Source organism: Myodes glareolus, chromosome X, assembly GCF_982192425.1.
Source record: "Myodes glareolus chromosome X, mMyoGla1.1, whole genome shotgun sequence".
Classification (NCBI taxonomy): Eukaryota; Metazoa; Chordata; class Mammalia; order Rodentia; family Cricetidae; genus Myodes; species Myodes glareolus.
The window spans coordinates 20,997,616-21,025,180 of record NC_142053.1 but is presented as its reverse complement, the minus strand read 5'-3'; the positions used below and the strand labels follow the sequence as shown (position 1 = coordinate 21,025,180).

Sequence of the window (27,565 nt, the reverse complement as noted above, 5' to 3'; positions counted from 1 at the left end):
TTAAGAAGTACAACGTTACAGCTGATGAATGTGGAGGGCCAGTGGAATGCAAACCTCTTTCAAGTTTTGTTGTGAAAAATTTCCTCTATTCCAATTCATCAGTCACTGAGAATTTATGGCACTTATTTCACCTGTGCTTTTAATTCTTACTGCTTGAAGTTTTTCATTGGTATGTGTGTGTGGGGGGGTGCGGGATGGGTTGCTCATGCCTATGTGAGTGCATTTGGAAACAAGAGTCAGATGTCATATGTCCTACCCTGCCCCTCTCCACCTTGTGCCTTTGAGATACAGTATTTCTCTGACCCTGAAGCTAGGCCGGTGGACAGTGATTCCGAGTGGTCTTCCTGTGAATTGTTACATTTGGTTTTTTCCCCTGTTTAGATTTTATCTTTAGGTGTGTGTGTCTGTATATACATGTTTCTGCATGTTCCTGTAGAGGCCAGAAAAAGACATTAGATTCCCTACAGCTGGAGTTATAGTAGGTTGTGAGCCACAATGTGGATGTTAGAACCAAACCTGGATTCCCTGCAAAAGTGACCATCTCTCCGGCCCCTACATTTGCTTCATATATCCCTTACATAACACAGGCCAGTGCCTCCTCTTCCAGTCTCTGCTGTCTTTTAATTTTATGTATATAGGTGTTTTGTCTACATGTATTCATGCACATTGGTGCCCAGGAAGTCAAAAGATGGTATTGGGTACTCGAACTGGAGCTAAAGACAGTTAATTGTGAAGCATCTTGTGGTTGCTGGGAATTGAACCTGGTTCATCTGAAAGAGCAACTAGTACTCTTAGCTGCTTAGCCATCTCTCCAGCCCCTCTATCTCACTTTCTCTGACTTGTTGAAGAACACAAACTATACATTTGTTTGCTTTTTAAACTTGTTTGTCCATCCTCCATATTTCTATCTATAGTGGGAATTACAGAGACTAGAGAGATGGCTCAAGGGTAAAGAGAATGTACTAGTCTTTGAGAGAACATGAGTTAGGTTACCAACACCCAGATCACAACTCTCTGTAACTCTAGCTCCAGGGAATCCAACACCCTCTTCTGATTTCCACAGGTGTCTATACTCACATGTGTATGTTTCTGCACACAGATACCCCACATATACATGATTAAAAATCTTTTGAAAAAATAAGTGGCTGGAGAGAGGAGAGCCCTTGCCACTCTTCAAGAGAAGCTGGGTTCAATGTTTAGCGCCCACATGATGATCTGCAGCCATCTTTAAAGTACCATTCCATGGTCCCTCCACCCTCATCTGGCCTCCGCAGGCACTACAAGAATATGGTGCATAGAAAGACATGCAGACAAAACACCCATGCACATAAAATAAAAGACTGTGCAGGGTGGCACATGCCTTTAATCCCAGTTCTCTGGAGGCAGAGGCAGGCTGATCTCTGAGTTCAAGGCCAGCCTGGTCTACAGAGAGAGTTTCAGGATAGTAAAAAAGAAACCCTGTTTCAAATAAATGAACAAAACCATAAAACAAAATAAATATATAAATATTAAAATGATTTAAAAAATAATGTAAGTCAATTGAAAAATTAAATAAGGGATTGGAGTGTTGGCTCAGCAGTTAAGTCCTTTGCTCTTACAGAGGATCTAAGTTCAATCCTCAGCATCTGCATGGTACTCAACTATAACTCCAGTTCCAAGGGATCTAGGCATGCATGTGGTGTACATACATGCATACATATATACATATAGGCAAAACATTCATAACACATAAAATAATTTTTAAAAAGAAACTGGGAATTACACATAAGGGCATGAATAGATTCAGTTTCAACACTTGGGGCCATACTATTGTACTATATATTGTACAAGAAGGACTATATCTTCCCCTGGGTTACCTATCGGGTATATCATGGCTGGTCCTGGATGGGGTGGTCAGTTTGTCGTGAAATTCTCCTTCACTCTTTCATGTGGTAGCTTCAGATATTTATGGTCCTTGTCCAGCTCCACTAGAAATGACTTTTTCTTTGTGGAACTTCTTATTTTCAAATGTGACAATTATCTGTTTTTATTTATTTATTTAATATTTATTTATTTATTATGTATACAATATTCTGTCTGTGTGTATGCCTGCAAGCCAGAAGAGGGCATCAGACCCCATTACAGATGGTTGTGAGCCACCATGTGGTTGCTGGGAATTGAACTCAGGACCTTTGGAAGAGCAGGCAATGCTCTTAACCTCTGAGCCATCTCTCCAGCCCCAATTATCTGTTTTTTAGATTCAGCTCATTTGGTTGTTAAATTTGGTTACTTTGAAGCTGAAATCCTTAGTACTAAACATATAGGAAAGTCACATTATCCTCCTGTGTGGTGGGGCTGTGTTAGACAGAAGTCTAAATAAATAAGTGAGTGGGACAAAAATTCAGTTCTCTTGATGAATTTATTGTACGACTCTGTTAAATGTTAGGGTAAATGCTAACCTAGCAGTCCCTGTGTCTACTCCAATAGAAATTAGTCCATCATAATCCTTTCCCACCACTCTAAACATAAAAGCCTAACTGCAGTTGAATATGTAGGCTATTTACTATGCCCCTATCCTGGAGAAGGGCTATGAAACATTCTGGGAAAAGACAATTTGCCTACCTCTTGTTTGTCAGACTTACTGTACTGTGAGACCTCTTTTGCAGTGGGCACCTGTTAATCTCACAGTATTATTTAGGAAAAGCTGAGAAGTTTTGAAAAGATTTCAGCCCCATAAGTCTCTCTTCGCCATTCTGAAAACTTAGTAGTGAGCCTCCTAATGGAGGAATTGCTTTCCTGTTTTTCTCATTTTTTCCAATCATAATAAGAAAAGATATGATTTCAGGAAGGAAAAGGTGTCAAACCACTAAAATACCTAATGTTATTTTTGTGCTTGGCAAAATTAAGGAGTGTCATCTGTATTTATAGTACAACCATATATGTTGTCACAGCTTTGATTATATGCTATATAAATGTGCTTTTTGGTGTATTTTTTAGTAGAAAATATCTGCTGCTTTTTTAATTTTTTAATATTTATTTTTGTGTGTATGTGTGTGTGCATTATGCACGCATGGATATGGGTACCCATGGAGACCAGACGTAGGTATCTGGTACCTGGAGTTACAGGCATTTGTGAGCTGTGCAACATGGTTGTTGGGAACTGGACTCTGGTTCTCTGAAAGAGCAGCAAATACTCGTGATCACTGAGTCATTTCACCAGCTCCTGGCTGCTGTTTCTGGAGAAATGGAAGTAGTTGGCTAAAATATACTTAAAATAGAATAAATAAGATTGCCTACACCTTGAAATACTGCTTCTAATTATTCTTTTTCTTTAAACAGAAATGCACACTTTGCAGTCAGCCTGGTGCTACTATTGGATGCGAAATAAAAGCCTGTGTTAAAACCTACCATTACCACTGTGGAGTACAAGACAAAGCAAAATACATTGAAAATATGTCACGAGGAATTTACAAGTAAGATAACAACTGTCTGTTTCATTAACATGCCAGTAAGTTAGTGCCCTTAGAAAGATGCACTACTTTCTTCATCTCTATGCTTCAACAGTGTTTCAGGCAATTTTAGAACACTGATGCTATTGTATCATGAATGAGGACTACGGTTAGCATTTTTCTCTGACTGTATGCGCTGGTCATTCACTGGTGATCACTCAGGCACAAGACTGTCGTTAGGAAACTTAGTTTGTTAAGCTCTCCCAACAGCTCTACTGTTTAAGTAAATGACAGACAAGTCAATGCTCAATTATACATTATGTAAGCATCTAGATGAAAGAGCTAACCTAACCTGTGGAAGAAGTGTTTGATATTTTGCTAAAAACAGAAAACAAAATTGCTGGAGCTGAGATGGAAAAGACAAAGGTAAACATGGCACAGGTGTTCTGCTGTGCACATGCCAAGTAAGCACTCTAGCACCGAAATAAATTCTAGGGTTGGTTTTGTTTTTTTCTAAAACAAGATTGTCCTTGCTGGCCTTGAAATCACACATATCTGCCTCCTTAGTGCTGGGATTAAAGGTATGTACACCTTGTCTAGCCTTCCAAGACGTCTTTTGGCTTTATCTTCACAATTGCACCCTAGTTGAGATTATCCACCATTTTCCCCTGGTTCATCAGCAATAGCATGGTCGTTCATCTTGTCTCCTTTCTGCTTCTGCTTGATGTACTTGGATTAAAGTACTTGCTTGGTATGTATGAAGATCAGTCCTCGCACAAGAGAGGGAGACAGAATATCTTCTGAAATTTGGGATTGAACGTCACTTTTTGTAATTGGTCTTCCACTTACTTGTGTGTCTATAATAGTTCCATTCCTTTCATCAGATGGAGAAGGAATTTGATAGGAATCCTGGAACTTGATTTGCCCTTGAGAGTTGTGAAACACTTCCGTGGACTTAAAATGCAGTAAAACAATAACTGATATGCAATTAAACATACTTCTGGGTCTCTTGTTTGTGGAAAAAGCAGTTGCACATTGAGTCATCAAGCCCTTTGGGTGTACATATAACATGCTAATGCTCTCAGGCCTCTAAGCAACAGATAATGCAAATATTATATAAGAGCTAACAAGAGATCGAAGACTTCTGTTTTATTGTGTAAGACTTGCTTAACTGTAATAACAAACCATTCAAATCAACAAACTGTACCTGTCTCATCAGTGCATATGTTTGCACAAAGTCAATATAAGCTATAAACATAAACCCAGCTCTGTAATCCGATGTTTAAAATTGGAAAATAAGTGTTCATATGGTCTATTGTAAATTAGTAAAGAAAAATCAAGTCATCACCTTCCAGGTAAATGGATGAAAGGCCACTTTATAACTTTGAGTGTCAGTTTCAGAACCTTGGAGTATCATCTCAATGGCACCTTTGCTAAGTTAAGAATCATAATAGGGTGTCCAGGAGAAAACAACAAATAGTTTATTTAATGTTGAAGGGAAAGAGCAGTGACCCCTGATTCAAGGTGGGCCTCGGAATTACAGATGCAGATTGGGTCTCTTTGGAAATGTCCATGTCTGTAACCTACCAGACATGTTCCAATTCAGTAGGGCTGCAATGAGGAGCAAACTTGAGGTGATTCTTGCTCATACTCATCCCTAATGGAACAATTAGACTGAGCATATGTATTCGTTCAGATTAGGAACAAGACAAAGGTGCCAGCTACCAGCATTACCTTCAATTGCTCTTGCAACAAGAAAAGAAAGGGGCTGCATCATAGCTCAGTGGTAGTAGCACAGTTGACTAGAACATTCAAGAGGCCCCAAGTTTCATTCCCAGCACCACACACACCCCAACCCAAATGTATAGTGCAAAGGAATCAAGTTTAAACTCAGGAAAATAAATGAAAGCACAGTAAGATTGTACTGCATGAGATGCCTTTTAAAAGGCAATTTCAGTAATAATTGGTTTGAAAATGTGAAGGAAAAATGTCCCCCCCTCAGTCCCGCTCCTCAACTTCAACCAATTTTAAAAACAATTGCATTTTGCTAAGCGCTCAGATGAAGCATATTATACTTCTTAATAAGATGAACTTGGCATTAAAAGATACCTAGTCACCAAATTAATCTAGACACCAATATAAAGTTAAGCAAATCCAAAAATGTTGACAGTTTTCTGTTAGTCTTAGTAGTAATCAGCATAGTTTCTGTCCCTAGTAAATTGGTGTGCCCTGTGTAGCAAAATTCCAGCTTAAATAAGATCGCTAGTTATTCTTCTCCTATAAGGCACACAGAGGGAAGATGTCAGATGTGGGAGGCAGTTGCTTACAATCTGTTTTCCATTTGTTCTATCTGAGACACTAAACAACTCACAACAATTTTAATGGTTGTGTGGTTTTCCATTGTATGGGTTAATTGGCTTTTTATTGGTTCCTGTTTTAGACATTTAGATTAATTTTTTAGCTGTCATAAAAGTATTTCAGTGCTGGGTTGGCTTACCTTGCGTAGCATGCATAAAGCCCTGTGTCTGAGTTCAATCCCTATCATATCATAAAAACAGTTGTGTATACAGTACTTAGGATGTGGAGGCAGGAGTTCAGCAGTTCAAGGTCATGCACTACTACATAGCAAGTTCAAGGTCAGAATATGGAGGCTGGAGGCTCAGGAGTGCTAGGGCAGCTGCAGCCACAGTGAGTTTGAGGTCAACTTGGGCTTTATAAAACTGCCTCAGTGAAACAGAACAAAAAAATCCCAAATTGGTATCACTTGTACCATAAGTTTGAGGCTCAACTAGGCTACATTTGAGTTCTAGGTCTGTCTCTAGGACTGCTTGTTCTCATTGGCACCATAATGAGACCCTGTCACCCCAAAAACCCCACATAGCTTGTAATCAATTATAGTACTTCAAGCCCATCCTTACCATCTGTTCTATTCCAGTGTTGGTTTTAAACCTTGTGAGAAATAAATAACGTACTTAAAATCTTTTCATTGATTCTTTGTGGATTGCACATCCTGCATCCTGATCCCATTCATTTCCCTGTTCCATTATATCCCGTCCTCTGCCCCTGATCATCCCAAAATAAAATCTAAAAGAAAAGAAAGGGAGAAAAGTAGGGGAAATCTCGTCATGGAAGCCACAACATGTCACAGTGAGTCACACAGTGTGCCCTTTTAGTCCATGCATCTTGAAAGTTTTTGCTGCAATGAGTCATTGGTCTGGTTCCAGGCCTCTGGCTTCTGCTGGGCCCTCTATCCACTACTGACCACAAGGGGGCACTGTTCCATCTTTGCTGTAAAAATTACCTAAAACCGAGTTTGATTCAGCCCACCACCATCATCTTCTCCCATTCTTTCTTTCCTTTTCTCTTCTCTTCTTTTCTTGCTACAATATACTAACTGTATAAAGGGGTTTTGTTCGTTATAGCATGCATGTAACATACTTTAATCACACTTAGCCCTCCAATCCCCATCCTTAATAGTCTCCTTTTTTTATTGCACGGTCTTTTTACCCCCTAGCTTCCACACACTTGTCTTTGTGAAGCTGATCTTAATTAACAGAATGATCTCCACTTCCATCCATTTTCCTGCACCAATACCAATGCATTTTTTTCTGGCTAGGTAAAAGTCTATTGAGTGCATGTACCATTTTTTCTTTAGATCACCTTTTCTATGATTGTGTCTGCGTGTGTGCGTGTGTGTGTGTGTGTGTGTGTGTGTTTCTTGGAATTGAATATGTACATGCTAGATAGATACTCTAGCATTGAGTTATATCCTTAGCTTTCTCTTCTTTCCTTGTTTCTTTTCTTTCTTTCTTTTTTTTTTTTTTTTGAGCCAGAGTCTTACTAAGTTGTCTACTCAGGCCTTGAACTTGCATTCTTCCTTCCACAACTAATTATCAAAAGCCACCTACATCATTTTCCCTTAAAAACTTCATGACTTTCAAATATACAGTGTATTCGAGTTAATATTTGCTGGAACAGCACAATATTAAGAAAAAAAAACACTCCAGCAACCACTTGTTTGTTTTCAAGGGGAAACCTACATATACAAGGACTAACTCTGCCTTGGGCACTGCTGCCTTAATCATATAATTTAAGTATTGCATCATTAGGGGGACAGTTGGAAATCACATACCCCTAGAAGTGGACAGAATCAGTTATAGAGCATCCTGATTGACAGACTGAAGCTGATCAAACTCAGCTTTATTCCTGGTTTGTATGAAATGGAGTGAGAGAGGACCACATAAAGTGGTAGTAGACAAATCCAGTTTGCAGCTGACAAGCTGTTCCAATGCCATCTTAAAAGGGTTGGTGTTCTGAAATGAAAGGAAATTGGCAGGGCCAGTGTAGATGAAGAGATAGCCAAGTACAATGCCGGGAAACAACGGATTCCTAAAGACGGCAAGGAGGACGCTCATGATGCAGAGACACCGGAGGACCTTGAGGAAGGCTGTGTCATGAACTACAAGCAGAAAGTCACAGGGTGTAGAGAATAGATCTCTCTGTCTGTCTGCTCACTTTTATTCTTTCACCATGTGGGTCCTGGGGATTAAAGAAGGGCATTTGGAGGTCCGGGCAAGCACCTTTAATTATTCTTTGGCCAGAGAGATGGCTCAGTGGCTAAGAGCACTTTTTGCTCTTTGAGGGAAGGGATCCAGTGTCCTTTTCTGGTTTCTGGATGCACATACATCCAGAAAACACAAAGTAAATATTTTTTAAAGCTATAGTTCTCAAAATGTGAGTGTAAATTATATAACTGAAGTAAATTTGTAACATTGGGTTAGTTCATTTGCTTACCTGAAAGTTAAAATAGGGTGTACACTCTGGAACAGACCTCACACTTGAATAGCCCTCCAGAGTATCGAGAAAAGATGATTTTTTAAAAGAAATTTGTTTCTTTTCTTCTATTTATTTGTTGGAGGCACATGTGTGACATTGTATATGCACGTGGAGACCAACGGCTTTGGGGAGGCCGTTGTCTCCTTCCAGCATGTGGGCTTATGCTCAGGTGCCCTTACCTGGTGATGGCTCTCATGGTACTAAGTGTGAATGAGGAAACCCATGGTTTATAGGGGAACCAACCTCTGCTAGTGATGATTTCACTATACTCTCATCAGCATTCGACAAAGGATTTTGAGATGTTTGTCTTTTGTCATTGTAGACTCTATTGTAAAAACCATAGTGGAAATGATGAGCGAGATGAAGAAGATGAGGAGCGAGAGAGTAAAAGCCGGGGAAGAGTAGCGATTGATCAGCAACTAACCCAGCAGCAGCTTAATGGAAACTAGGTATGGAAGTTGATTTGATGAGCTCTGTTGTGAGAATACCATGTACACTGAAACAGAAAGACAATGTGCAGCAAGAATTTTAATCCTATTGTATTGCGTTACGAGTGTAGTGCCAGAATGCTGAGGATTGTCTAGGCCTGCACAGTTATGTTTGTTTTTTTTTAAGCTGATCAGTTTTAGAAGCATAAACACAAGCTATCTACTTTATCAGTAACTATCGTCAGAATGTGAAATAATAAGCTATCCCTATTTATTCCTCAATATTGTTACATTGGTTATATCACCTTAAGCATCATATTTTACATATTTTATCATCTTTTAAACAGGTTCCTGGGACAGAGAGAGTTAGAAAACTGAGAATAAGACATCTGTAACTCCTATGCTTTTTTGTTTTTCACTCTTTTCTAATTAAAAAAAAAGGGTTTGTAACTTTTTACTGCCCCACTCTTAGATCCTTTACTGAACTGCGGAAAAGCCCCTTGTTTGTTTTCTGAGCCTTCACTAGATGGCGGAATTTGACATATTGATATTATGTAGCTGTAGTTTGCAGTTTCTGGGAAGCAATGGAAACACTATTAACCCTGTGTATACTGTCAGCAGTTAAAACAGACATTGGATGAAGTAAACTGTATTTCTGGACTGAACAAAGTTCTACTATTTAGAATGGTTAAGTTTGTAGTGGATCCATGCTCAAAGGAAACCGGAAGCAAGTTGTCCTTCACCATGCAAGCACGCCTCTGGTGGCAACACCTGGTAACTTGTGAACCTTTTTTTTCGTACTCAAGCAATGGAAACTACAAATGAAAAGAACCTTCTTTTATGTTGGCTTCGACAGCAGATGTTAAACGTTTCTTCCAAGAAGTGTGCTGAAGCCTTCCTATGGTCCTTTTTCGAGTTGTTCTCACTGACCAGCATGGACTCTGGGCAACTGGTGATGATAAGCTCTGAGCTCTAGTGCAGCTGCCGGAATTCTCCTGTCAGTACACCTTTCTGTGCTGTACAGAGAGCTTCTGGCAAAATAATGTTTGACAGCAGCCAATTAAACCTCTATGAGATTAAAGAGGTTACCAATGCGCTAAGGACTTTGGACACCATGTCCAAAACGAGTTCCTATCAAGTGCCCTGTTGTGTGAAACACTTCACATATTGGTCCAAAGTATATCAGAAGGTCTCATGTGCTAACAGATTATAAAGAAAAAGGAAAAAAGTCTTTGAGTAAAACAGTATTTATTTTTGATTTTGTGACCACTATTTTAGAAACTTTATTTAATGCTTTCAGTCATTGGTTTGCTTACATATTGAATAGGCTTTTGTGCCCTGCTTTCTTCTAGGGCTCAGAAGTGTTTCTTAATCACCAGGTTTTTAGAAAGGATTTCCACTGGCGTCTCACACTAGTGGCGCTCTTCCACTTACCTGCTGAAGCACATTTATATATTTCTTTATGGCAAAACCAAAAAAAAATTAGTTGTGGTCTGCCTAATATTACCATAGCACCTCAGTATGAAAGGTAGGGATTCTGAGCTCTCAATTATTAGTTAACCTACCACAATGAATCAGATTTGCAAATAAGAAACAGCATACTAACTTGACTGTACATTGATCTTTTCTGCAGCTGGTTGAACAGCATTTTTAAATGTAACAGGTGGAAAATTACACTGTGCTTATTGACTGAATTTTTAAACTGCTAGTCCCTTAAGATCATGTTTGTTAAAGTGTGTATTTACACATTTACTTAAATCAAGGGACTCGATGCTTGCTTTATTTTAACCATCTTTTATTGTTATTTTAGAAGGAAACTAGCTTTAGTAGTGGATTGCCTTGTACGTCTTCTCCTTTTGCTCTTAATATGCCATGATGTGTATGTGATTAATTTTCAAGGTTCATCATGACTTGAAGTGCAAGGACAGATCTCAGTTTGTTTACCAAGCGATGTGACTTTTTCCAAAGGATCTGTACTTTATTTCCTTATAACAGCTTGAAAACATTATTTTTTAAATCTTTAAATCACTGTGTCTAGGTAATTTTTACATTGTGTGCCATAGAACTTACCCATGGAGAAATAGAGCTCCTTCATTTTTGGACAACTACTGTAATGAATTTTTTAAGAAAAATGGAAGGTGCCAGGGGTAATTATGGCCAGTCAATAATTATATACAGGACTTCAAATACTATAGCTGTCAGTTGATGGATTTGATATGTAGTAAATGTATGACTTTGTATGGGTTTCTTCAGCCCTTTCTCTGCCACTAGCAACCAGAAAAGCACTTTACCTTTTGGTTGGTTAGATAAGTGGCTGACTACCTGTTTTTTCTCACTGTGGTGTGATTGGCTAAATAACCTTCATTTAAAACTGAAGTCACATTAAAAACTCATGTTTGAGTGTAAACGTTCAATAATTTGATTCTTTGTTTCTGTTTTCATTCTATGCTGAGTAAAAGTGCCTTACAATGTAAAAATTGTACAGTACTTGTGTTCCCAAGTAGCATCTTCATCACCTGGCTAGTAATTACATTGTGGTATTAATATTTAGATAAATGGACCTCAGCAGTGTATTTACTGTACATCTCTTAAGTCCTTAACTGTAGTTTTAATAAGCATGACATTATTTGGTAAATATATGGCATTTACATCATTTCCAAAAATACTGCCATTGCTGTCTTATGCGTATTTTAGCCTGAAATTTTGATGCGTCTTTTTTCCTGTTTTTTCTGTATTTGTTTTATTCTTTTTTGTCATTATTAATATTAAAACGTGTAATCTTTGCAAGCGTATATTGAAGATTATTCTGGTGCGTTTATTGCCTTACCAGAAACGTTAGTAGGAAATGTTCTTTAGAGTAGAAGGGTAGACTTGAGTTTCTATACTTTAATAAGTTCCTGGGGGGAGGGGGCGTTTTACTTTCATCTCATTGTTTAAAAACCCACACCTGAAGTAAATTTCATTTCAAGGATCAGCAGTTTCAAACTTGAGGTGGTACTTGTTCAGTATACACTACTCAAGATACTAACAGAATAACGTGATCTATAGATCTGCTATTGAATCCAATCTATGTACTTGAACAAATGTGTGAATCTCAAATATCTCAAAGCAAAAGTGTTGTAGAATGTTGTTGCTTTTTGAGAAAGCACTGAAGTTAGACCAAGGCACAGTTTTGTTTTAGCAGACATTTAAGTTAATTGTAAAGATAAGGAATGCTTCATGGGTCAAAAATCAAACATTCCTCACATGTTATGTATATTTTGTTCCTGTTATATTGGCTTTATTTTCAAAATTGTAGTTCGTAGTATTAGTTTCCTTTTCTTGGTATTCTTGCATATGTATTCGTTCAATAAATGAGTTCTGAATTTCAGATCTGTGTCTTTTTGTAAGAGCATGTATCCACGGTTGTTTGGTAACAACAGTAGTGCTTTGTGCATTCACTCGCTCTTTACTCCAAGTGAAGTACAAAAGTCTAGTATGTTTAATCGTTTGAAGATAAACAAATATGGGAGGAGGGCTAGAGAGGTAGTTCAGTGGTAGGGATCAACCAGCATACTCTCGGTCCTGAGTTCAGTCCCCTGGTGTGATTCATACCTCAAAAACAGTTGGACTAGAAGTCTGGTTGAACAAAAATGAATGTGATCAGTTCAGAGTTTGGCAATGTAAAGATAAAGATGGCGTCATGCAGAGGAACAGCAACCTTTTAAAGACAATAGAGTTGCATTCTGTCTTGGACTTCTAATACATGGTTCAGATCCCCAATACAAGTCCGCTGCCACCAAGTCAGTTTGTAACTCTGCAAATGAACACATCAAAACACTCAGTACAGATTAGCTGACAAGTAATGGTCATTCAGCTATTCCACCTGCTTGCTGCTGGAACTTTGCTCGTGCGTTGAGCTTGATCCTACCCAGGTCAGGAATCAAAGCTTCAATTCATGAACTGTATGTTTCCCATATGTAGTTTCTAACCCTGCATTCTTATGGAGGGATAGCTGAAACGTATAATGTGCTTTTCTACAAATGCTACCTACTGGTTCCTGGCACAAGTGTGTCTCTATGTATTTAAAATTCATGATTAAGTCTTATCTAAATGACTAATAAAATATGGAAATGAAGAGTGATATGGGTTTTTTTTTTTTGCTAATACAACCGTTGACAACTTGCTTATTGTTTCCATCTGTAGACCCTAGCAATTGCTAAAGGTCATATTGAAGCCCTACTACTATTTTCTAGGAAAATTTAATAACCAGGCCATCTATGCATTTATTTAGAGATAAGGTATCATATAGCACAGGTTGTATTGTTAAGGATGACCATAATCTCCTCATTCTTCTGCCTCCACTTCCCAAGTGCTAGTATTACAGGTGTGCAGTCATGCCTCGTTTACCTACCAGGTCTACCAGGCCCATCTTTTTGAAAAAGGATGTGTGTGTGCACGCACACACACACAAACACACACACACACACACACACACACACAGAGAGAGAGAGAGAGAGAGAGAGAGAGAGAGAGAAGAGAAGAGAAGAGAAGAGAAGAGAAGAGAGTTGTCCTACTTCTAAAGAAGACCAGAAAACAATTTTGTCATGTGCTGGGGACCAAACTTGCATCGTCTACAAAAACAACAAACTAAGCTGAGCCCCAGTTCTATTCTTTATTAAAGATACCAAAACAAAACCTCCTATTTGTATATTAAGTGTCTTCAGTTGTGAAGGCAAGTGCTAGTTTCTGTATCGACTAACCACCTTGTTTGGATGAGGATTCAAGTGGACATTAACAATATACAACAAAAATATATGGTTGACTTTATTTAGAAGATGAAAACTGTCAAGTAACTATCGCTTGGAGAAAGTTACATTTGAAAATGTTACTATGGGAGGTGTGTTGTCCATGAGGTCAGCGTGGTGAAGCCAGTCAGACCTGACATTTTGTGAAGGCAGCAGAGAGCCAGGCATGGTGTCACACACCTTTAATCCCAGCAGTAGCGGTTGGGAGGCAGAGACAGGAGGGCTTTGTGGACCGTGAATTCAAGGCCAGTCTGGTCTACAAAGCTACATAGTGAGGTGTAGCCTCCTATAGAGAGGGAGAGAGGCAGAGGGCAAAGTGGCTCATAAACATAATCCCAGCACTCGGGGCAGAGGCAGGATGATCACACATTTTAGGGCCAACTTGAACTACCTGGTGAGACCCAGTCACAAAAATAAACAGTGGTGCACACCTGTAATTCCAGCACTTGGGAATCAGGAGTGTAAGACCACCCTCATCTACCTAGCAAGTTCAAGACTTGCCTGGGCTACTTAAGACTTTGTCTCAGAAACAGATCACAAACTTCCAAATTATGCCTTTGCCTTTTTCTGTGACTGTGTTATGATACTAGTGGGGAGATGGGGAAAATAAAAGCCAGACGGACAAGGCCCTAGCTACGTGTATTGTATGACTGATAATACTTGAATAAAGCCATGTGAGAACAGAAGGACTGTTTAAGGAGCCTGGTCTAGAGTGAGTTCCAGGACAGCCAGGACTGTTACACAGAGAAACCCTGTCTCAGGTGGGTTTTTGTTTGTTTTGTTCTGGGTTTTTTTTTCTCTTTGTCCTTTTGGAGAGAGAGAGACAGCGAGAGAGAGACACACACACAGAGAGAGAGAGAGAGAAGGAGAGGGAGAGAGAGAGAGAATGAACGAACTGTTGTGTGGTGGGTAATCTTGGAAGCAAGACCTGTTACTAGGTATTAAGAGTTAGGAATATCGAGGCAGAAATAATGTCGTAACATGGATGCTGGGTTTCAAGATGTTCTTTTGTTTTCCTGTAGAGTGATTTGTCCAGAAGGGTGAAGTGCTTTCACATATTTTAGAAATCAGAACCATTTAGGATTTTTAAATTATTTATAAAAGTAATCTAAGATGATTACTTTAGATGAGAGATGGCTCAGCAGTTGAATTTATACATTGAGCAGCTCAACCACCTCATTCTAGTTCTGGGGGACCCAGCACCCTCTTCTGGGCTTCTTGGGCACCTGTACTCATGCGCACATACCCACATATAGATGCACACATATGCATATAATCAAAAATAGAAGTAAATCTTGTGGAATATTAGTTTAAGATGTGTTACATTTGTTTATGCTGTGGAACATTTGTTTAATGATCCAAAGGTGTGTTGCATTCTTTTATGTTGCATTTCTTTAACTCTGTGAAGCTGTGTTATTTTGCCTTGCCTATCTAAAACACCCAATTGGTCTAATAAAGAGCTGATTGGCCAGTAACTAGGCAGGAGAAAGCAAAGATGGGGCTGGCAGGCAGAGAAAATAGGAGAAATCTAGGAAGAGAAGATAGGAAGAACAACAAAGGGAAGAGAGGACAACAAGGGCCAGCAACACAGCCCGCCAAATGGAATAAGAAGAAAAGATATATAGGAATAGAAAAAGGTAAAAAGCCCAGAGGCAAAAGGTAGATGGGATAATTTAAGAAAAACTGACGAGAAATAAGCCAAGCTAAGGCTGGCGTTCATAAGTAAGAATAAGCCTCTGTGTATTTGGGAACTGTGTGGCAGCCCCCCCCCCAAAAGAACAAAGAGTAAAAAAAAAAAAAACAGAACAAAACAAAACAGAAAAAACAAAAAACCAACTACCTGAGACAGGGTTTCTCTGTGTAACAGTCCTGGCTGTCCTGAAACTCACTCTAGATCAAGCTCGCCTGGATGGCCTGGAACTCACAGAGATCTGCCCGCCTCTGCCTCCTGAGTGCTGGGATTAAAGGCGTGTGCCACAACCACCTGGTAGAAATAAATCTTTTGTAACAGTTATCTGTAGGGACTGGAGAAATGGCTCAGGAGTTAATGCTTGCTGCCCTCACATTACAGAGGACCCAAGTTCAGTTCTCAGCACCCATGTTGGGCAGCTAAGTCCAGCTCCAAGAAATTCCACCCCTCTTCTGAACTCCTCAAGCACTTACACCCATGCTTGTACACACACACACACACACACACACACACACACACACACAATTTTTAAAAAGTAATCTGGAGAGATGGCTTAGCAGAGGGACTGGGATCAGTTCTGAGAACCCACACCCTATGGCTCACAACCTTCTGTAAATCCAGCTCTAGGGAATCCAGTTGTTTCTTATGGCCTCTGCAGGCACCCACAAGCGTGTGCATGCACGTACCCACACATAATTAAAAACAGAAAAAGTAATCTATAGCCTTAAAATGGAGCAAATTCTTGATATATGCTTAGTGGTGATGAACCATGAAAAAATGCTTAAAGAAGCCAGATACCAGCCAGGCAGTGATGGCACACACCTTTAAATCCCAGCACTTGTGAGGCAGAGGCAAGTGGGATCTCTTGAGTTCAAAGCCAGTCTAGTCTACAGAGTGAGTTTCAGCACAGCCAGAGCTACACAGAGAAACCCTGTCTCAACAACAACAACAAAAAGAAACCAGACACAATAGGTCACATTCGCAAATGGCATGACTCAATTTATATGAAGTTCTCAGAAAGTCAAAGGTAAAAGGTAGATTATTATTGATTGCCAGTGGCTACAGAGATGGGGCAGTGAGGGACTGTTAATAGGTGTAGGGTTATCTTTTGGCAGTGAAGAGTGTCTGATATCAGATAATAATTGGTGAATGTATGACCTTACAAGTATGCTGAGGTTATGAATGACATACTTCATATTTTTAAATTAATTTTTTTAGATTATAATAATAATTACATCATTCCCCCCTTTCCTTTCCTCCCTTGTAATCCCTCTTTGTTCCCTTTCAAATCCATGGCCTCTTTTTTCATTAATTGCTGTTACATGCATATGTGTGTCTCATTCTGTATGCTAGCCATATGGATATTTCAGGGCTGAGCACTGGATAACCAGTTGGCGCGCTCTTCCCTGGGGAAGAATGTTTCTCCTGCTCTCAGCACTCCTCAGTTGCCTACGGCTCTTTGGGTAGCGTTGAGGCCTCCTGGGCTTTCCCCCTTCCATGTTAGCAGGTCTGTTGTCATGCTTGTTCAGCTGATGTTCCTGCTGGTGTGACTTTGAAAGTAGCTTCTGACATTACTAGAAGACACACTCACATAGCACACTCCCCGATCCTCTTCTGCAGTCATCTCTGAACCTTAGCTGTGAGTGAATGAACACGCTTTTCACAAAGAATCTTGTTGTCTGCCTTTTATCTAAGCATTTTGCAAAACTAAAGCTGGGAATGGTATCACGTGAGCATAATCCCTAGCACTTGCCTGCAAGCCCAGTACCCAGGAGGACAATTTGGGCTACCTGAGACCTCTCTCTCTCTCTCTCTCTCTCTCTCTCTCTCTCTCTCTCTCTCTCACACACACACACACACACACACACTTCCATCACCACAAATAACAACAAACCCAATCTTAATGTTTTGTCATTATACACATTTAAAATACAGAAAGGTATATGAAGCCGAATTTGAAATCTCCCCTTTCTGCTCAACCTAGTCTCCAAAATTATTGCATACCTTGTACATGCTTTTATACATATAGAAGATATACCCCCCACTCACTCTTTCTGTCTGTCTGTCTTAGGGTTTTTATTGCTGTGAAGAGACACCATGACTGGCAACTCTTATGAAGGAAAACAGTTAATTGGGTGGCTTACAGTTTCAGAGGGTTAGTTCATTATCATGGCAGGACATGGCAACGTGCAGGCAGACCTGGTGCTGGCTGGAGAAGGAGCTGACAGTCTTACATCTTGATCCACAGGCAACAGGAAGCAAACTGTGACACTGTCCATAACTTGAGCATAGGAGACCTCAAAGTTCACCCTGACAGTGACACACTTCCTCCAACAAGGCCACACCTCCTAACAGTGCCACTCCCTTTGGGGGCCATTTTCTTTCAAAGCACCCCTACCTCCCACCCACCTTGTGTGTGTGTGTGTGTGTGTGTGTGTGTGTGTGTGTGTGTGTGTGTGTGTAAAGACCTTTAGGTGCATGGGAAGGCCAGAGATCAACATGAAGTGTACTCTTCAATTGTCATATACCTTATGTTTTGGAGATGGGGTGTTCCACTGAACTTGGAGTCCACTGACTTGGCTGCTTTGGCTGGCCACAGAGCTCAGGGATCTGCCTGGCTGCCTCCTTATGTTGGGATTACAGCTGTTCACCACCCCTGCCATTTTATGTGGGTTTGGGGGATCTTAACTCTGCCTCACACGTGTGCACACAACAAGTGTTTTGTCAACTGAGCCATCTCCCCAGCCCCAGTTTTCTTTTAACATTAATAGGATCACACCTATTAATGTTAAAATGCTACTTAATTCTGTACCTTGGCTTTTGCACTTCAGCACATAAGATGTCAGCACATGTAGTTTCTTACGTTCTTCTTAGCAGCCCTGTGTATTTGAAGGTGTGGATGAACTAGATTTTTTTCTACCTAGTCTTGCGTGCACCATTACATTTTTAGGCAAATAATGTCTTAAGCTGAATTTCCAAATGTGGAGCTATGTATGTTTCATGTTGTGATAAGAATTGCTATCCAAAAATTTCATGCCATTTAGAAGGTTAAGTTTACCTTCTTCTCCACTTTAGAAGGATACAGGCAGCCATAATGGCTCAAACCTATAATCCCATCCCAGTATTGGAAGGGTGAGACAGGAGGATTGTCATCAGTTTGAGGCTAGCCCTGGCTACCTAGTGAGTTCTATGACTATAATATGAAACACTGTCTCAAAAAATGGGGGGTGCTCAAATTAGTAGGGGGGAAAGCATGTATCGTTCTTTTTTCAAAAATACATTACATGGGTTTTAGATTTTGCTGTGAAGGCCAAAGAGACAATATCTCAATAATACAATATCTCAATAATATATGAATTGTCTTTGAGAAACCTGGCCCTGTTTCATTTACAAAAGAATTCAAAGGTTTTATCCTGGCTGGGAATGATGACTCACCCCAGAAATTTCAGCATTTGGGAGGTGGAAGCAAGGAGAATCAGGAGTTCAAGGCCATCCTCAGCTATATAGCTTGTTCAAGTCCAGCCTAGGCTACTGTGGGACCTTGTCCCCACTCCCCCCTAACCCCAACACACACTGTTTGATTTTATGTTTACTAACTGTGGTGGTCAGTCATTTCCCTTTCACTTGATTTCTGAAGAGTCTGGTGTTTCCAGTTAGGCCTGCTTCACTCAGGGTCATATTTGCTTTAGTTTCATGGCTTGACAAGGCAATACTCGTTTATTGAAGAACTCCCATAGCCTTTTTTCCTGTTGTGTGGTGGCTCTTATTCCCACAGTTATGACTGTGTCTAACAGCTGGTCAGTTTTGTGAAAAAAAGAAAGCATCATCTGAACTTCTAACTTCAGCTGCTTGTTTTGGCTTTACATAAATACAGTCTGAGACTAGCCAGGAAATGAGCTTTTGTTTTGTTTGCTAAAAATGATTTTTTTATGTAGCAGTAGCAAGCAATTTCAATTTAGCAATGTTTACATGTCTGAAAAGAAATTATTAGTTTAAAAAAAACCCAAACAAACAGGGACCCATTACGCTGGATAGTCAGCACAAAAGTATCTAAATGAATACAGTCAAGGGTGAATCATCACGAATTTTTTTCTAATTCCTCATTACATTTTATGCTAATTGGTACTATAACATTAGTGAAACATTAAATTTATTTTCAAATGTTGAAACATTACAAAAATACGAGGTTTGGTGCCAGGCGGCGGCGGTGCACACCTTTAATCCCAGCACTTGGGAGACTGGGAAAGGTGGATCTCTGAGTTCAAGGCCAGCCTGATCTACAGAGTGAGTTCCAGGACAGGCTCCAAAGCTACAGCAAAACCCTGTCTAAAAACAAATAAATAAATAGGTTTGTTGTTTTACTAGTAAACCAGCCTTTGATCATGTTTCTGCTTAGTTGATCTTTGCCAGTTTGTTAAATAATTAAGTAGGAGGCAACAAAATAAAGTGATTTAATGAGAGCACTTTTTGTAACTTAGAACTTCAGTAGTTGTGGGGCCTGCAACCATTTACCTTTCGGAGGTAAGCTAGACAATTGAATACTAAAACTTATTTTCAAATGTTCCTGATCCTTAAACCCCAATAAGCTTATGTTCTATAGTTAATGCTGATTTATTAGCACCTAGAAGCAGTGGTCCATTCTGGTTTCATGTGAGTTTGGTTACAGAGCAAGCACACTGGAAGATACCTGGTTTAGAAAATTACTTGTCAGAGAGTTGGAGTATGTGTGATAGAGAGAATTGGAAGTGTGTGTATGTGCATGCACACACATGCACGTGCACACACACTTTCCAAGACAGCATATATGGAGGTCAGAGAACAACCTTGGGTGTCAGTCTTCGCCTTGTGCCTTCTTTTCTGCTGTACCTCAGGATAGCTGGCCTGTGGGCTCCCAGACCATCTCTCGTCTCTACTTCATAGCTCATCACTGAAACACTGGAAATACAGGCTTGTATTCCTGACTTTATGTAGGTTCCTGGCATTTAAACTCTGGTTCTTGTGCTTGCACGCAAGTGATTTATCCACTGAGCCATCTCCCCAGGCCTCCAAAGTGGAATTTTAACTTTGGGTTTTTTGAGACAGAGTCTCACTATTATAGTCCTGCCTACCCTGGAATATGCTCTGTAGACCAGACAAGCCTCAAACTCATAGTGATCTGCTTGCCTTTGCCTCCCAAGTACTGGGATTAAAGGTGTGTGTCCCTACACCAGGCTTAATGTTATTTTTAAATACAACATTCTTTGTAGGCATGTCTTAAAAGAATTGTTAGTAAGCATTTCAACCTATCATATGTATCCTAATCACTTAGGAGAGCTATTGTGTGGCATTTTACTCTTTTTGTTTTTTCGAGGGACCCACCACCCAACTCCCAAATAAATCACACACAGAGGCTTAGTCTTAATTATGAATGCCCAACTTGTTTCTAGCCAGCTTTTCTTATCTTAAATTATACTGACTACCGTTTCCCTCTGGGCTTTTATCTTTCTTACTTCCATATATCTTACTTTCCTTCTTAGTCTATGGGTGGCTGGCCCCTGACATCCTCCTATTCTTGTTCTCTGATTTGCTCCTTGCTCCCCTTATTCTCGGGTCTCCTTCTATTTTTTCTCTCTGCCTGCTAGCCCCACCTAGCCTTTCTCCTGCCTCACCATTGGCTGTTCATCTCTTTATGAGGACCATCAGGCATTTTTAGACAAGCACAGTAACACAGCTTCACAGAGTTCCACAAATGCAGCGTAAACAAAAGTCATACACTTGAACATAATATTCCCCAACAGTGAGCTAACCAGAATATTGGGGGTATGAGGATAAAATGTCGAACAAGACAGTTTGTGTTTAAAGGTAGTGACAGAGCTCAATGGGTAGGGTGCTTGCATATATATGAAGTCTCAGGTTTTATTCCCAGCACTTCACAAACCAGGCATGGTGCTGTGCTGCCTACCTATAATCCCAGCATGGAGGAGGTGCATGCAGGAGGGTCAGAAGTTCAAGATTTTCCTCAGTTACAGTTTCATGACTGTGATGGAGATGGCAAGTTGCCACAAAAATAGTTGTATTTTTTAATTTTTTTGACTTATTAGTTTTTTGAGACAGGGTTTCTCACTTTATCTCTGGCTGTCCTGGAACTAAAGTAGTTTTGTATACAAAGCACGATGCTGGGGGCTGGAGAGATGACTCAGTACTTGCTGCTCTTAGAGAGGACCTGGGTTCAGTTCCAAAATCCACATCAGGCAGCTCAGAACCACCTGTAACTCGGGTTCCTGGGGAGCTGTCCCCCTCTTCTTCCCATTGTGGGTACCTGCACACACCTGGCGCACATTCAGACAAGCAGGCTTATGCACGCATAAAGATAAATCTTATTTGAAAAGCGTGTTGCTTAGGAAGAAGGCCTGACATATTTCCTTTCTCCCGGAGGAACAGGCAGGTAGGAGGGTGAGTCTGCAGACCGCCTCTGCTGTGAACTTTGGAACACTTCAATAACAATTCCAATCAAGGAATTGGAAATGTAGCCAGGAGCTCATAGATCACCTCCTAGAAAGATCAACACAAAACCTCAAATAGTCACATCGTTATTCATTTATTTGAGTTTTTCCTGGAAACTCTCACTTGGATTTTCATTCCTTTAAGACCGTGCCACTCCTTTTCTGACTTTTTTCCTTCCCCCTACCCTAATGTCCCATGATTGTGTCGTTTAGTCTTCTGCCACTGTAAGACACTACTTAGCTTGACATGATAGTGCACACCTGTAAGCTTAGCATTTGCCCGTGTTGGAAGGTAGAGGGAAGATAATCAGACCCTAAAGGTCATCCTCGGCTACATAGTGAGTTGGAGGCCAGCCTGCACGATATAACCCTTTATCTAAAGAAACAAGGGAGGCGGAGGGGGATGTCTGTGGAGAACAGTGGGTAAAGTGCCTAATATGTAAGAATGACGATTCAAATTTGGATCCCCCAGCACACATGTCAAAGGTAGGTATAGAAGTGCATGCATCTAATCCTAATGCTGGGGCATGGAGCCAGGATCCCTGGGGTTTGCTGGCCAGCCAGTTTAGCTGAAACAGAGCTGCAGACTGAGTCAGCAACTCTGTTTCAAATAAGGTGGAGATCATTGAGTAAAGATGATGGACACTGATTCATCTCTAGACTCAATGCACATATGCATGAGTGAGTATACACAAACACGCTGTGTAACACACACGCGCGCGCGCACACACACACACACACACACACGCATGCGCAAAAGAAAAAGGAGGGGCTAGAAAGATGGCTCAGTTGGTAAAGTGCTGCTTGTAAAAGCAGGAGGTCCTGAATTTTTTTTTCCCCCGGCACCCACATAGAAAGCTAAGTATGGTTGTCATGTGCTTGCAATGTCAGCTCTAGAAAAGCAAGACAGGAGAATCTCTAGGGCTTGCTGGTTGAATCAGTAAGCTCCAGGTTCAGTGAGACACCCTGTTTCAAGAAACCAGCTGGAGAATGATAGAAGAAGACACCCAACATTGACCTCTGGCCTTCCCATGCACATGCACACACATGAACATGTATGCATGCATGTATCCCTTCCCCAAACACACACCAAGAAAAAGGAGTTATTTGTGCTGTCAGATTTGGAACTTCCAGGGCAAGATGGGTGGCACATTCCTTTGGGTCTCTAATGAAGCCTTCCATGACAGGAACACATAAAACTGCTCCTCTCATGCAGTAGGGACAAGACCAGAACCCCACAATCTCATACACTGACACACTCCAATAACCTCTAACCTACTCCTTAAAGGTTCCACAGCCTCCTAATAACACTACATGGTGAATGAGCTTCAACCAGGCTGCTGGGCCAGCAAGTTCTAAAAAGTCTTCTCCTGAGCTTCCAACCATACCTAGTTTTTATGTGTGCCTCTGGGAGACACTGACTCAGACTATAGCCTTGAGATTCCAGTCTCTGCCATACCATATTCTCAGCATCACCTGTGTATTCCACACAGATATCCATTATTCAGAGAAGCCCCACACTCTCAGCTCCTCTAAAGGACATTTCTAGCCTAGGTGATATCTACTCAAACATGAGTTCCAAACTAAATGCTCCTGACCTGAGTTCTTGCTGTCTGCTAGCTGCTTGCTTCCATCTCCAACTCCATCTGCTCCTAAATTTCTCAGAATCTGTCCCTCTCTCTTTTAGATCCATCCTCTCTTTTTATATATCCATCCATCTACCCATCCATCCAATCTATTTATTTATTACATGTGTGTTAATATGTGGGCTTGCATGTGCCATGGCCTGTGTGCAGAGGTCAAAGTGTTATAGGACGCCACTTGATTGTTCTCCACTACTCAACCCTGAAATAACCATACAGAAACTGTATTAATCAAATCACTGTTTGGCCTATTAGCTCTAACTTCTTATTGGCTAGGTCTTACATCTTAATTTAACCAATTTTTATTAATCTGTGTATCACCATGTGACTGTAGCTTACCAGCAAGGTTCCATGTGGCTTCTGTCTCTGATGGGGCTACATGGCTTCGCCTTGACTCTGCCTACTCTCTCTGTATCTCTTTCAGCCTGACTTTACTCTGTTAAACCATTGGCCAAAAGCAGCTTCTTTATTAACCAATGGCAATAAAACATATTCACAGCATACATCACCTACCCTTTTCTGTCTAAATAAAAAGGAAGGTTTAACTTTAAGATAGCAAGATTATATATAACAAAACAAGTATCAAACAAGAATTAAGGTTACAATATTTATATCTACTTTATCTTTTATCATAACTAAGGAAAACTGTAATTATAACTATCTATTTTTCAACTCCATCAAAGACTCCAGAGGATATAATATTACCTAAGTAAACAGGAAGTACATTGTAAGCAACTTACAAAATTCTAGAATTGACAGAGACATCTTGCTGCCTGGACAGTCACCCAAAGTTCTTCTGCAATGTTGGAGCACCCACCTTCAGCCTACAGGCCCATAGTATCTGGTAGACTTCTCTATGAAGCAGAAAATTTCAAAGACAGTTCCACCTATATTGGCAGTTTGTCAATTACTTTCTTTTGTGTCCTGCAGAATGTCTAGCAGTCTCTTTCATGAAGCAGGAACCCCGAAGGGTGGTCTCACCTTTAGGCAAGTTCATCAGTAATTTCTCTGTGGGTCCTGCATGTACAGTTCATACAGCAACAGCATAACATTAAGTAGTCCAGGCAAGAGCAGTTTCTTGCCGAAATGGCTAGCAAACTCCATAAGGAGACTCTTAAATGCCCATCTTCCTCTTGAAGTAATCAGTGCTGCCAGGATCAGATGTGTCTCGTTGTCATGAAAAGTCTTAAGTTAATAATTTAAACATTTTAAATGCCATATTCTGAAGGTCTCTGAAAGATTTGAAGAATACCTATCTAACTGAAATATATCTCTATATATCTAGAAAACCTAGCTAACATGACTACAAGCTTGACTATTATAGATGATTATCTATTAACCTATATTTCTTAATTATCCATTACATTTTTAAACATGCTGCACAAACACTATACCTTAATCAAGAGCAGAAATACTCATATAACAAAATTGACCTTAAATTTGTATCAATAAACCAAGATCCATACCAATGCAAATCTCTATAGCATATCCCCCTTTAAATGTAAGCAAACATTTATGAAAAATATTTGGGAATTTGGGCATCGTTCTCTCCAGAATGCTTCCTACTTCTTTTTGGGTGAAGTAATTTTTGGGGGTGTTCACAGTGCAGGGTCTTAGTCCATCAAACCACATTAGTCTGAAAGAAACCCATAGGTTTTCATCTTCTGTGGAAACAAAAGAAGAACCTTTTTTCCAAAGCAAAAAATCCTTAGACCCAAATTCTGAAGTCAGGATAACTTTAAAACATATATGTTGGTTTAGCTTAGCAGCCTGTATAATGAAATGTCTCTCTGTACTTCACTCCTTTACAGTCAAAGATTCAAAGAAAACACAATAATATACATAACCCAGGCTTTCTGTGTTTATTCTATCTTTACGTGGCTTATTTTTCTTTACTCCTTTTATCTATGACTGTCTGTACACTGTCTTTTAAAAGACTTTACCTTTTTTAAAAAAACATTTACTTGGGGGAATGGGATGGGTGGAATGGAGGAAGGATGGATATGGGAGCAGGTAAGTAAATATCTTAATTAAGGGAGCCATTTTAGGGTTTGCAAGAGACGTGACTCTAGAGGGGTTCCCAAGTCCAAGGAGAGGTCCCCAGATTGTTCCTTGGGCAGCAGAGGAGAGGGTGCCTGAACTGGCTTTGTCCCATAGCCACACTGATGAATATCTTTCATATCACCATAGAACCTTCATCTGACGAAGGATGGAGACAGAGACAGAGACCCACATTGGAGCACTGGACTGAGCTTTCAAGATCCAAATGAGGAGCAGTAGAAGGGAGAACATGAGCAAAAAAGTCAGGACCACGAAGGGTGCGTCCACCCACTGAGACGGTGGGACTGATCTAATGGGAGCTCACCAAGGCCAGCTGGACTGGGAGTGATGGAGCATGTGATCAAACTGGATGCTCTGAATGTGGCTGACAATGAAGGCTGACTGAGAAGCCAAGGACAATGGCACTGGGTTTTGATTCTACTGCGTGGACTGACTTTGTGGGAGCCTGGTTTGTTTGGATGCTCACCTTTATATACCTGGATAGAGGAGGGAGGACCTTGGACTTCCCACGGAGCAGGGAACCCTGACTGCTCTTAGGACTAGAGAGGGAGGGGAGGGTGGAAGGGAGGGTAAAGGGAGGTGGAAATTTTTAATAAATAAATAAATAAATAAATAAATAAATAAATAAATAACCATTTACTTCCTTTTATAACTGTCTATATTTTTTCTTCTCTCTCCCAAGCCTATATACATTTATCCAACACTGACCCATTTAGAGGTCTTTTTTTAACTGAATCTGTCTTACTGTGTATCTGAAATCCTTTTCTGTCCAGGAGCACTTAGCTAAATGCTAAGCGGCCTTGCTAGAACTGATGCTGCTTTGCCTTTTGGCCTCATCCAATCCAACATGGCAGAGGTTTGTTCAGTATGCGCTGTGTTCATAGTCCCATTTTCAGGCACACAGCAGGTTTATGTTGCTATTAAGCAAGTTTGTAGCACTCTGCTCACAAACCCCATTTAAATGTTTAGTCTTCTGAAAGAGTCAGAGTTCATGCTGGCAGCATGGACCAGGAAACGGCCATTTAGAAACCACACTTTTTTTGTTTTGCTTTTTTGCTTTTGCTACCTCTGAATCAGAAAGACTTCTCTTAAAGGAGCTGCAGCATGCCACCAGCAAGCAGAGTCCATCCGGAAAAAAAATGCTGCTAAGCTTTGTTTTTAATGTCTAGAATTCCTTTCCAAGCAGTCTCAGGTATTATGTGGATTTAGCTAGCACAGGTTGGAGTGCCAATTTGTTTTAGCAGCCTGCTTGTTTGTTCCTGGCTGCTCAGCCTAGAAATAACAACATCAAAGGACAACTTGCAGGAGTCAGTTCTGTTCTTCTTCAAACACAGGGTCCTGGGAATAGAATTCAGTTCATCAGCTTGGTGGCAAACACCTTGACTGACTGGGTCATGTCCCCGGCAGCATCCTCTCTGTTCTTCCTGCTTACACCTCCTGTCAATTCCACTTCTTTTAAACCATTTGCACAATGTCCTCCCTTCTACTCTGTCCGTGTTCATTAAATGTTAGTCTGTTTTTGGAGGCAGTTCTTGACCTTCCTCCGTCAACTCGATGTGAAGGTGATTGCTTTGCGATGGTGCCAGGCTCACACCCACTCCTCCCAATTTTCTTCTGCTCCTGTATACCACATGTCCAGTTTACTGTTTACTCTGTCTCTGGTTGTGGAGTTTTCTCTAAAGTTCACTCCCACCTCCCATTTTCACTTAGGTTTATTTTTTTATACTCTTACCCACTCCAGCAAAGTTTGCAGTGCCTGTTGCAAAACCAGTGTTCCTTTCTAATTCTTAACTTACTTGTTGTCTCTACATTATATCCCAATAGTTCAAGTGCTGTTTCTTGGTTCTCAGCTAATCTGCTTTTGCAAATGACCCCCAAAAAGACGTCTATGTTAACGATGGTAGGATCAAGATAAAAAAAGCCAGAGACACCACACATTCTTCCTTGATGGCAGAGATTTAATAGCAATCTACCCCAAAGCTGGTAGTTCATTAGCAAAGGGAAGGCAGCCCTGCCCAGATATAAGGGTGTGCAAACTATACGCACCGAGGAGATAAAGGGGCAGGAGAGAACGAGAGTAACGGAAGCTGAAGCATGGAGTGCCAAAAGAAATGGAGGGTTTTTTTTTAAACTAATTTGCTTATAAGAAATGTTACATAGTAAAGGTGTCTTAAAACTTGAAGCACACATGCCAGGTGAGGTGAAGTGCC

General features: G+C 40.4%; 1 protein-coding gene across 2 annotated transcripts in view; it reads left to right on the top strand.

Moving 5' to 3' along the window:
- The window catches only part of Phf6 (PHD finger protein 6), a 56,273-nt gene extending 30,420 nt beyond the window's left edge, over positions 1 to 25,853 (top strand). Inside the window, exons 9-11 of one of the 2 annotated variants that reach the window (XM_087902486.1) lie at positions 3,319 to 3,452; positions 8,587 to 8,713; positions 25,485 to 25,853. In XM_087902486.1, the coding sequence (XP_087758612.1) occupies positions 3,319 to 3,452; positions 8,587 to 8,713 (261 nt within the window). In that variant the 3' untranslated portion in view covers positions 25,485 to 25,853. Of the gene's footprint in view, positions 1 to 3,318; positions 3,453 to 8,586; positions 8,714 to 9,039; positions 12,063 to 25,484 lie in introns of those variants that run through there. The other variant, XM_048450328.3, reaches the window with a different exon arrangement.
- Positions 25,854 to 27,565: the final 1,712 nt, after the last annotated feature.